The sequence below is a fragment of the Perca fluviatilis genome, chromosome 17 (assembly GCF_010015445.1).
Source record: "Perca fluviatilis chromosome 17, GENO_Pfluv_1.0, whole genome shotgun sequence".
NCBI lineage: Eukaryota > Metazoa > Chordata > Actinopteri > Perciformes > Percidae > Perca > Perca fluviatilis.
In genome coordinates this window covers 28668758-28681352 of record NC_053128.1, presented here as the reverse complement: position 1 = coordinate 28681352, position 12595 = coordinate 28668758, and the positions used below count along the sequence as shown (strand labels likewise).

General features: G+C 41.0%; 1 protein-coding gene across 1 annotated transcript in view; it reads right to left on the bottom strand.

Moving 5' to 3' along the window:
- zswim6 (zinc finger, SWIM-type containing 6) overlaps positions 1-11033 on the bottom strand; it is a 47931-nt gene extending 36898 nt beyond the window's left edge. Inside the window, exon 1 of the mRNA XM_039779937.1 lies at positions 10149-11033. Within this exon, the coding sequence (XP_039635871.1) occupies positions 10149-10575 (427 nt within the window). The 5' untranslated portion in view covers positions 10576-11033. The remainder of the gene's footprint in view (positions 1-10148) is intronic.
- Between the last annotated feature and the right edge of the window lie 1562 nt (positions 11034-12595).

Genomic DNA, 12595 nt, shown 5'->3' with positions numbered 1-12595 from the left:
CCTGTGAGGCCCGGCGTTCCCATGAGGCCCGGCGTTCCCGTGAGGCGAGCACAGCGGCAGGCTTCGACTTGCTGAGACAGAGTGGGGTTAACTGAAACTCCCCAAAGAAAAGAGACTACGCCACGGTTTTCTTTGAGAGGAAAAGATGTATCTAGTGCTGAAACTACGAGGCAATTAATCAATTAGTCGATGAGTTAGATCATGGATTTGTCTATGAAAGTAGTGAGAAAAAAAAGCCTGTTATAATTTCTTTCAGCTCAAGAGGATTTGTTCAAACTGCTTGTTTTATTCGAAGATATTCTATTGATCTGAAGAAAAAAAAAAACTCACGTTTGAGGCACTTGAGTCAGTCAACATTGAAAAATGACAAACTATTAACAGATTTTTTTTTAAATCGATGCCGATTGATTTTCTGTTATCGATGTAATCATCGATTAATTGTTCCAGCTCCTAACCCGAATATTTTGGGTTTGGGGATTTCAGGGACTTTTTAGTTGGACAAAACCAGATATGTGTAGACGTCACTCTGGGTTTAAGGAAATGGCGATGGATGTTTTTCACTATTTTCTGACATTTTATCAGAATAAAACTAATAATTGGCAGATTCATTATAACATGAAAATAATGGTAAGTTGCATCCCTATCTGTTTACATTAGCAGCAGAATTATTTATCGTTCAAGAAGAAGCGAGATGAGAACAAAACGTGATCTATCGAGCAGACGGAGGTAAACTAGTCCCCCCCTCCTCCTCCTCCTCCTCCTCCTCCTCCTCCATCCGACTCCCTGCTCCATCCGACTCCCTGCTCCGCAGCCTCTCCTCTCCCTCGAGTTGAAGGTTAATGATGAAGGAATACGGCAGAGGAATACCGATCAGGGAGACGTGGATGGATGTGGAACGGGTGCTAAACCAGTCTCAAACAGCTGTGGCGAGAGATTAGGAGCAAGTTATAACTTCCGACCAACCTGAAAGGATAAGGTTTGATATTCAGTAGTTCGCCTCTTATCAATAAATCCCATGAAAAATCAAAAAAACAACAATAAATTGATCCTACTCACATATATTAGCCTGATATCTTCTTCCTGTGTGCCATAGAGCTCCACTGTTGTTCAAAACACATCAATGAGCCACACTGGTGCACTGGCTGAAAATCCCCCACGCAACAAATGCACTATTTCCTCCTGTTTGCTTGATAAAAACTACCGTAAACATCTGAATTAGGATATTATCCTTCAAAAAAGTTCAAACTATATATTTCTGAGAAGTTTTTAAAAGATTCACATCTTCAGAAGTCAGAGTTCTTTTGAGGGAAGGACAAAAGCATTGCCTGCATGGCAAACAATGCCATGAAAAGACCAAAACCAACAATGCTTTTGGTCTTTTCGTGGCATTTTTTTGACAAAAAGAAAAAGAATATAGAATAACACCAGGCTTATTCTTTAAAAGTCTTACTCTCTACTGAAAAATGAAACGGGTTTTAAAACAGGATAAGTCAATTATTCAGCTTCTTCTATCTGTTCGGAGGCCGAAATAATAATTAAAAAAACATAGCTACATTCCTCGTGGTGTTTGACACTGACCTGGAAAATACCTGGGCAGAACTCCAAAACTTCAACCAGCAGCCAGAGAATAACTAAGACGGACTCGGTAATGTAGGACATTAACATCCACTGCCTCGGTCCGTAATTTTATACAAGTATGGTCAGTGTATTGTAAAACCATTTTTCAAAAGTGTCAGGTTTTGCTTTCGTTGCAAACTATGCGCCTGATGTAGATAAATAAAAATTGATCTTGCCGAGCAGAAGCATGCTATGCATACACCATTAATGCAGATCAACAACTTACAAGGCTGAGCGCGTGTGTGTGTGTGTGTGTGTGGGTGTGTGTGTGTGTGGGTGTGGGTATCTCCCTTAACATACTTACAAAGCGTTGCATCATTCAATAGGTGTGCGCCGATTCATTGATTCTTCATAAAATTGCAGATGAGAGAGCGAGCCGGCAGTAATCAGTATGTACACAAAAAGGCCTGAGGCCTCATGTATGCATTAGTGTGTGTGTGTGTGTGTGTGTGTGTGTGTGTGTGTGAGATAACACAAATTGTGCTTTGATGTGCTTATCTCAAGTTTAATTCAATAGAGTGTGCTGAGTTAAGCAGTCAAGTGTATAGATATGAACTGCATCACATTATCAGATTTAGTTGAAGCGGCAATAATCAATATTTTTTATAAAAACAATGTGTGTGTGTGTGGGGGGGGCGGGGTCTGTTAGCGACTAGCTGGTAAACACATATACATCTATGGTAAACACTGTGGAGCATTTAGCAGCTAAAGAGCTTCACGTTTCAGATGGTTAGGAGTTGTTTTCAGGTCTACCTAAAAGACTGGATTTCTAGTTTCATTTAAATAACGGATCCAGGCCCAAAGAGGTTAACTTATTTGAAAGTATTTGACAGAAAAAGCTGTACAGTATCAGAACTGGGTTTCTTCTTCTCCTTCTCTCTCACATTAACCATCTTTCGGCCCCTCAAATTTATCTGGTGACCCTATGGGAGGGGCCCAAACTATCTAACTGTATATAAAAGTAGTTAACGTAGCTCCACCTGGAGCAGCTACAGCAGTAACATGCTGCTGTAACATCGATGCTTCAGTGTTAATATCTAATCATAATATCTAATAGTCACAGAGTCCGAGATCAGTCACCGGAGACATTGTACTGCAGATACTGTAAGTACATTTGGTTTGAAATACTGGTACTCAAGTAGGAGAACTTTTACTTGCAATAGAGCACTTTTAGTTAAGGGATTTGTTCTTTAACTTAAGGATCAGAGTCTTAGGACACTGCGCCCCACTGGATGATTGCCAAGCCACCAGGTTCTTTTTGGGGCCGACCTGGCACCGTTTACTATTAAATGAATCGCCAACTATTTTGATAATGGATTTGAGTCATTTCTAAGGAAAACAACAAATCCAAGGACGCCATCTTGGGAGAACACAGTTTCATAGATCAAACAACTAATCGAGAAAATAATCGACGGATTAATCGGCAATTTAATTACTCGTTAGCTGCCCTAGTTACGACTGGACTCTGTCTCATTCCCGTGAAGACAGAAGTGCACCAGAGCGACCCGGTGAGATTTCACCGTGTGGTGACAGTTTGCCGAGTTGCCAGCAGCACCAAACCCAACATCTGAGCACAGAAACAGACACTCGGTAGACGACGAATCCACGGACTGCAGTGACAACAGACGGTCCATATCACTCCCTCGGTCTGCGAAGCAACAGGCCTGTGACAAGACTTGAGCACAGAGTCTCAAATTCTGCACTTCAGTGTATAAAATGACAGTAATGTTGATGTATACTCTGTTATAACCAGTTCAGGGGCAGCGGAGTTTTAATTGGTAGGGTTGTGCAAACAATCACACACACACTCCCTCAGTGACACGCACAACTCTCTCCCAGACAGAAAATGCATGCTCTTACTTTTTAAAACTACCGTTCCTATAATTTGGGGGTTTTAAACAGGAACAATTATGTTGCCATAGAGTAATTTAGTTAGAGGTGGGCTACAAAAAAATCAATTCTACTTTCAAGAGAGTGAAAAGATGCAATTGTAACTTATATTTGTTTACGTTTTGGCAAATTAAAAAGTATGCCAAATGAGCTTCTAGCAGGTTCTGTGTGTAGTTTACCCACGGATGTAGAGATAAAACTATCACCAGATATCTTTGCTACTAAATAAAACATGCTGCTTCTCAGGCAAGTTCTGGAGTTATAAAGGAGTGTTTTCTTCAAGGATTTCTAAGCAGATTTATGGACGTTCATTTGGGATGGACATCGGAGATACGTCGCAGTTATGACTCAAAAAACGAGAACCATTTTTGACGTAAATTGTGGCAACTCACACAGACTCATGTGCCCCGACGTTTCTCCCTCACAGTTTGAAAACCTCTCTTTTAGATGAATAAATAACAATAGATGAACCAAACCTCATTCTCCGATCACAGAGAAAGCAAGTAATCAACAGTTCCACTTTGGAGCAATAAGCTAGAGGACATTTTTTTAACCCAAAATAATTACAGGTTGTGATTTCTCAAATATGAATATATGATGGCTTTCTTTGTCTTCCATATAAGTAGACTTAATATCTTTGGGTTGTATCAGCCTGAGCTTTTTTAGGCCACTACGAGGAACATTTTTCACAATTTTCTGACCCAACAAGTAATCAAAGCAAATCTATAATGAGAATAACAGTTAGTTTCATCTTAAATTCCTCTAATTCCTGGCTGAATTAGAGGAATTTAAGATGAAACTAGAGAAGATGAAAGAGGGAGGGATTAACATTATCCCATCAATAACAACAAACACTGCATACCAACAGCATTGATGTCTTAATGACCTTTGACCTGATACCGCAGAAGTAAGCACATTACCATGAGATCAGACGCAGAGAAAAGGGCCCCTATAGGTATGAACTTGACCTCCTGTAGAGTGCAAGCAGCTTAGACGTGACCTAATAACTGGGTAACACGGCTAACAAACATATTACAGCACATGTTTTCCCACCGTAGACACAAGCCAACCTTACTCAGGTAAATGTAATAGTGTACATTAGTTTACATCCCTGATTTTTTTTCTCCTCCTCCAGTTTAAAGTTGTTTTGACGAAAGCGGGCGCAGCTAAGCATAAACACTGCAGCCTATACTTTACCGTGTAGCTGAATCCTATACTTCAGCTCAAACATATACCTCAACGTGCACTGGCGTGTACGAGCACAGACCACGTCATGTTTCACGATGACACCTTCAGTGTCCAAGATAGAGCTGCAAAGATTAATCGAGGAGTTGTCAACTATTAAATTAAATCAGCAACTATTTTAATAAATCGATTACATCGGTTTAGGTCATTTCTTATGAAAAAGAGAGAAAAAAAAAAAACGCTGCTAGTATTTTGTGCACAGGTTTGTTGATTCTTTAAGAGCCTCACCTTTAACTGTTTACTTTTTGGCACGTGTTTGTTTTGGATTTACACCTCACCATAGACCGGTTTTTATTCGCATGACACTTACCGTCACCCTGTTCACATGTCGGGCGTTGTATACATTTGAATTTTGCGCTGCCGATAATCAACTAGAGCTGCAAAGATGAATCGATTAGTCGTCATCTAATAAATTAATCGCCAACTATTTTGATAATCGATTTGAATCATTTTTGATGAAAAGAAGTTCAAATTTCTCTGATTCCAGCTTGTTAAATTGTGAATATTGTCTCTTCTCTCCTCTGTGACAGTAAACTGAATATCTCTTGAGTTGTGGACAACACAAGAGGACACATCATCTCGGGCCTTGGGAAACACTGACCGACATTTTCACAACCCTCTGACATTTTATAGACCAAACGACTAACCGATTAATCGCGAAAGTAGTCGCTAGATCGATGATGAAAGGAATCGTTAGTTGCAGCCCTGGTCCAAGAGGCAGCGACTCAGCGAGGCCGGAGAGAACATTGTTTTGTTGAACTTTTTGAGTGCCACAATCAAAAAGGAACATGGCTGGGTTTAAAAAAAGTGTTTATGAAAGAGAAGCTAATCCTCTTATATTGACCACATCGCTGGAATCTGGTCTTCATGAGAACGTCCAGGACGTCTTATTATGAATAGCAAGTCTTTTTTTTGGGCTCCTGGGATGACAATGTGTCTCGATCCACTAGTTAAATCCAGATTAAAATAACTCAAGAACTGCATCATAGATTGGCATAAAATTTAGATTTTCCCCAGCAGATGAATCCAAAGGACTTAGCTCTAGCGTCAGCGTAAGGTCCAATACTGTGTTTTATGACCAAATACCTTAACACACAACGGCATACCCATCATCCACTGCTGTGCTTTGGGTTTTGGGCAACTTGGCAGCTGTTGGCATGCTAACAAGCTACACTAATAATAATAATAATAATAATAATAATAATAATAATAATAATAATAAAAAAATTTATTTATATAGTGCTTTTCACAAACTCAGATGGTGAACATGGGGAATAATATTATACCTGCTTAACATTAGCATGTTAGAAAGCTTTTAGCGTCGCAGTTAAAGTACAAGGAAACATTTGCTCACTTCCTCTATTAATTAATTAATTAATTATAATTATTATTAGCCTCTGGTAAAGAATTAAATAGATTGTAACTATATATTTATTATTCAAGCCGTTGCTTCCTTTTTTAACCCCACTACTTGACAAATCTCTTGCAGATATGCATACAACACCTTCAATTTCAACTCTCCCTTTTTTATTTTGCATGTAGCCCGGATGTTTCGTCCTTTATGTTGTCATTTCGTGGCATCATAAACTCTCGTAGACTTTTAGCAAAATGAGTGATGTTTGTATCTGTACCTGAACTGCTGTTTGAACAACAGTGTTTCCTATCAGAACTGAAACCTGTTCTGAATTACAAACAGTTTTGCCTTAGGCCCTATAAACAGCTGGGTTCGAGAAAGGTTTTGAAGTTAAAATAGTGTGTTTATTTGGGAGAAAGTCACGTTATGTTTGTGGTGGCTGAAGCTGTACTATGGCTGGACATTTCCTTATACCTCAGACACAGTTGTTTTCCATTTTTGTTTGATTTTCTTTTGTAATAAATGCAGAAATGTATACAACATGTTGTAGAACACCGCTGTTTCTGCACACAGGAAATATTTCTGCTTTCTGACCTTGAGTGCAAACCGATTTAGACAGAAGGCTTTCATGTTCTCAGCTGCTTCTCGGCATGAAACTCGACTGCAAAATGACTTCACACCAGAGCAGCTTGTCTTCCTCTGCGAGTTTAAAAAGAGATAATGGAGGATGTGGAATTGGTGTCAATAAGAAGCTGCCTGAGCTTTGTTAAGTGACGATCCAGTTGGTTTTGGACCACGGCGTCATGGGTTATTGGCTGAAAATTGATTTTAAAAGCAGCCAATTTCCAATCTCATTTTATGCATTCATCAGTAAAAGTCTTTACATTTTATGGGCAAAAGCCATGACTTTGCCTTCCCTACTTTCAATTAGAGACTCAATGAAATGTTTAAGGTAATTAAAATCGCTGATGGCAAGCACAGCAACAATTAACGACCGGTTATGAATAAATTATTGTACTGTACTGCAACAATGGATGAAACTGTATTTGCATTTTTTTCTGTTGTTAATGTTTGATTTTTTAAAGTTGGTACATGTTAACAAGCGGAAACAATCACAGAATTATTATTTCATTATCGATAAATCTGAGGATTATCTTCGCCATTAACTGTTGGTTTATAAAACATAAGGAAAACCGGTCCCTGAGCCCAATGGGAGGTCACAAAATTGCTTCTTTTTTTTGTCTGACCAACAGTCCAAAAACATATTTCAGTTTACTATAATGGTAGACAAGGAAAAGCCGGAAATTCTTACATTTGAGAAGCTGGAACGATCAAATTATTGGCATTTTTTGCTCCAAAAACATTTTAAACGATTAACTGCTTGTCAAAACAGTCGACTTATTTCAGCTCTAGATCTATTATCATTGTTTGGTATTAAACTGCCTTCAGCGTAGAGTGTATTTGGAGGAGCAGCACACTTCAGTTATTTCTTTGGTGCTGGTAGTCCACCTCGCAGCTCAATAACATCCCCACCAGCAATGATGTTGGCTCCAACCGGGGAATAGAGTAGCCCTCAAGTCTAAACTTGAGAAGCTGCAGTATTTGCTCTTGTACAGGAAAAAAAATGGCTACCTTTATCTTTGTGCTCAGGGTTTGTTGTGGGGTATGAGGGGTCCACAGCAAATGTGTGCCAATTCATTTCCTCCAGGTCTGCTGCGAGAAAACCTCCCTCCTGTGGTACAGCCCACACGTGGGGAGATTACATCCTTTATTTATCACTTCTTGGCTCTATTTTTCCAGCAAATTCCAGGCTGGGGTGCAATCAGCCAAGAAAGAAACCCTCCCTCCGTGTGAGTTTGTGTGTGTGTGTGTGTGTGTGTGTGTGTGTGTGTGTGTGTGTGTGTGTGTGTGTGTGTGTGTGTGTGTGTGTCCTCTTTGTAAGCATGCCGATCGAGCCCCCCCCCCCTCACTCTCTGGAATAACAACCCAGATTTGGTTTCTTCTCTAGAGAAACATTTCCCAATATCTGGGAATATATAGGCCTCTTATTTTGGCAGGACAGAGGCTGTGTGTGTGTGTGTGTGTGTGTGTGTGTGTGTGTGTGTGTGTGTGTGTGTGTGTGTGTGTGTGTGCATGTCATGCGAGTGTGTATTCCCTGCTGCCCTTCACAAAGCCCACATGCATTTAAAAGTGTGTGTGGGGGGGTGGTGTCGAAGAGGGACGTGTCATGCAGCAACTGAAGTGTTCAGATTGCATTACAATACAAATTAACCATGCAGAGTAATGGGATTACAGTCCTCGGCGCTCTCAGGGACGGTGTCCCGAGTCTGGTGAACTCACAGGTGACAGACACAATCAAAGACCCCAGGCTGACCGTGTAACGATATAAGGCTGAAAACTGAAAAACCAGCCCTTCAACTCAACAACACATCTACCGCGGCCAAAGCTCTCTCTCTCCCTCCCTCTGTGGTCGATTACAGACACACACAAAGACACAACCCCGAACCAATTGGCTGCAAACTGGTGTGAATCACGGCCCTTTTAAAAAGAAGCGTTGTGCTCAATACGCTTCCTCCTTTCCAAATCTCTTCTACTTAACAAGGGAGTGAAAAGATGCTTTTGTTTGCCTTCCTTTTGGAGGCGACAGGAAGCTTGAAAGACACAAATGAACATGAAAATAGGAACAAAGTGCCAAACTCACAATGGGAATGCTGGGCATTTGATATGTGTGCTGGGTAATTAAAATCTCAAAAAAGGAGGGCTTAAGCACATTAAAATAGTACGAAAAATGCAACCAAAATGACATTTAACGTAATGTTACAGAGTCGTCGATTTGGGTTGTTGGAGGAGTAAAAGTTGTCATGCACATGCAGCTGTCAGTTCAGCACACAGGTGTCTGTTCCCGTTTCACGCAGCAAGAAGAAGAAAAAAAAAAAGCTCCTTTCAGGGGTTTTTAAACAAGCTGACATACGGTGACTGGTCTATTGTCATTGTTGCCATTTGGAAAGAGAGCACATCTACTTATGTAATGGCTAATCTGCTAAAACATTCCAGTAATAACATGCCTCAACATACTCATGCCTCGATCACGACAATGTGAGACTGAATATTGACTGCTTTCCATCTCAGTATTTCACACGTATTAGCTGCACAGCTGATCAAAGAAATATGTAAACTGACAAAAGACACAACGTGCATAAACAAGCATCTGAACTGTGCCACACACAGGACAACTCATTCAAATGCAATGTGTGTCAGTTGACAGTATCAACCCAGCCCTGAGCACTTCCTTTATTACTCAATACTTTTATGTAATCAAAAAAAAAAAAAGGATTTTAAAAAGGTCAGGCTGTGCTTCTGAACAGCAAAACGCACCTAATGTGAGACATCGAGCAAGAAATTGTGATAAAAAAAGAGCTTTAATGCTTTTTAAATCGATATTTAAATTTATATTTCTGAAATTAAGGATACATGAAGCACTTTTAGGTGATTTCTGATACTAAAGCAGCCCGACAGTCTCGTGACAAGAGCTTTAAAAAAAATAATCTTACTTTCGTGTCTCAAATTGACATGGTTGAATCTCTCATTAGCCTAATTTATTAACGCCTCTAAAAAACCAGCAGCACATTTATCCTTTATCCTGTGGAAGTTTCTCAATGAAGTTTGGTGGCGTTTAAATGTGAAATTGTGGGGATTCCTCTTTTGTTAAAGCCACAGCTTGATTTTCAAACGCAATTAGAGGATTTTGAGGCATTGTACCCTACATTTCACATTCAAACTGCCCCCAAGCAAAACAGGATTTAAATGCCCCAGTCACACATTCCCATTCATGCACACAGCAGATTTAAAGCCCCATTGTGGGCTCTCGCCTGACCGCTTCACCCTTTGTTGTCAAACCCGGGTCACTTTATCTATCCATATTACTCGATAACCACACATGAAATCATTTAAATGCGTCGTGGTGTTGTTTTCTTGGTGATTAATTGTCATATAGGGTTATATTTTTACTCGAAATGCCCCCCGGTCCCATCACATCACTCACCGACTTGCAGTACGTTGTCCACGCAGCCGCTCTCCAGCAGAGCGATGCCCCGTCGGAAAGGCAGCCGCGTTTCGTCGCTGCTCTCCCCGCTACTTCCGATCTCCTCCCCGCCGGTGTTGAACGACGAATACATGCAGATTTCCCGTTCGCTCCTGGGGAAAGACCAGTAAACGATCCGTCTCTGAACGGGCTCCGGGATCCGCTCGAAACGCTCCTCTACCCTTTGAAACGGCCACTTCTCCGCGACTTTCCTCGCCGCGATGTCCAGGAGAGTCTCCGGGTTCTGGGTTTTGCTCGATTCGCCCTGGGTGGCACCGGAGCCGCCACAATGCGCCCCCGCGGCCCGCTGGCCTTGCCTGCATGCTGCGTTGTACCCCGGTCTACAGCAGAGCCGCTTGGCTGGGGGCTGCTGCACGCGCTCCGCCATGATAGCTCCGCTTTAACGGCGACGGAGGAAGTCAACGCACCATATGAACGGTACGGGGACGGGAAGAGTTTAGCCACGGCTTGCTTGTTGGCCGCGTATGGCCAAATCATCCTTTTATGGAAACATGGGGGCAGGGCTTCTCCGAGCTTGTCAAACCCCTTTGTTGACAAATTAAGAGAGGGCGGGGTCTGTCCGGTTAGCTCCGTGCTAAAAAAAAAAAAAAGGACCGGATGGCGGAATTCCCGCACGGCCGTTAATCCTTTGTGGGATTTGAGACCAGAAAAGCGTTAAAACGGGGTTAAAAAACGACCGTATCTGTTTTCAGGCTGTGGGCTTAAACCGGTGGGTGTTGCAGATATTACAGACGGAGAGACGAGCTGCTTTGTCTGGAGGTGGAGAGCTTGAAAAGCCGGAATGAGCGATGCCTGCGGGGCGGTGATCGGGCCTGTCAACACCGGAGCCTCGTGGTTTTGGGGGAGGGGACAGTGAACGCAGCACCGCCCCCGTGTGACGTTTAAAGTCCCCTGGAATGTGGAGTTCTTTAAAGAAAACACACATTATGTGAACTAATGGACGGAAGAAGTACTCATATACAGTATTTTGCTGAAGTAAAAGTAGCAATACCACCAGAGAGACAAAGAGAGATGTAACTAAGTACATTTACTCAGCCAAATAAGATCAAAGTATCAGAAGTAACATTGCACAGCATTATAATAATAATAACTTTTTTATAAAGCACTTAGTGACACCAGATATACTTCCAAACTATGGAAACACTGGAACACACATCTGTATATGTTTCAAGTATTGTGCATAGCCATCTTTGTGTCTGTGTATGTATGTTTTGTATGTTTCCTTTATGTAATATGTGGTAGACAGTATGTCTACCACATATTGTTTGTTTTTATGTTTTTATGTTTGTGTGTACCCTTCTTGTAATATGTTATGTGTACTTTTATATTTGGACCTTGAGTCTGTAAAAATAAAGTTATATAAAGCATGTTTAAAAACCAAAAAGCAGGATATCCAGAGGTCAATAAAAGAACAGAGAGATAAACAGTGCGGCCACATCCCCATTAGCAAGACAAAATGGGGTGAATAAAAACAGGAAGAAAAAAGACGCAAAACATAGTAGTGAGAAGACAAAATAAAAACAGTAGAAATCATGACAAAAACAAACAATTCAATAAAAACAAATCAATAGCAATAAAAGATAAAAAGATAAGAGACAATAAAAAGAGAAGACATCACATGAAAGAGAGTCTATAAAAATGTGTTTGGAGAAGTGATTTAAAAGGGTTCACTGGTTCTGCGAGCCTTATCTCCTCAGGCAGGTCGTTCCAAAGTCGAGGGGCCTCGATGGCAAAAGCACAGTCACCTTTAGATTCAAGGGCTCCACCTGAGGATCTGCAGGCTGCCAACTGGCTCATATTGGGTCACCATCTACGTAGCTTGGAGCCAGACGAGCTACGACTAGGTGCGGTTTACTAGCGCTTTCACGTGGAATGGATACAGTATGTTGTATTGTGAGCTTCTTTCCCCTTTATTATCTGTGATTGGTCTGCTTGGATGTACATTGGACTTCCAGGCATGTTCCCCGGATACTTAAAGGGATTAATACGGACTCTATACGAGCCGGTTTATCTGTTTTGTGCTGTCCTTAGCAAATGATTTAACTTTCAATATTGAGTTGTTGTTTTTTCTTCTTCTTCTTTTTTCCTTCTTTGTGCTGATTTACCCTCAGTGATCTGATCGTTCCGTTCTGTTTCTTTAAAGCCTATGTGCTATACCCTAAAACTTGAAAATAAGAATAAAACCAATAAAATGAAATCAAAATGATCAGAACAATCTTAAAATCAATTCTAAAAGGAACAGGGAGCCAATGGAGCGAAGCCAAGATTGGGGCTGTGTTCTGAAGAATGACCCCTGTCAGAGTAACATTGTTCTATATTACATATATATAGTATGTAATATAGAACAATGTTACTCTGACAGGGGTCATTTTCATATATATATATAT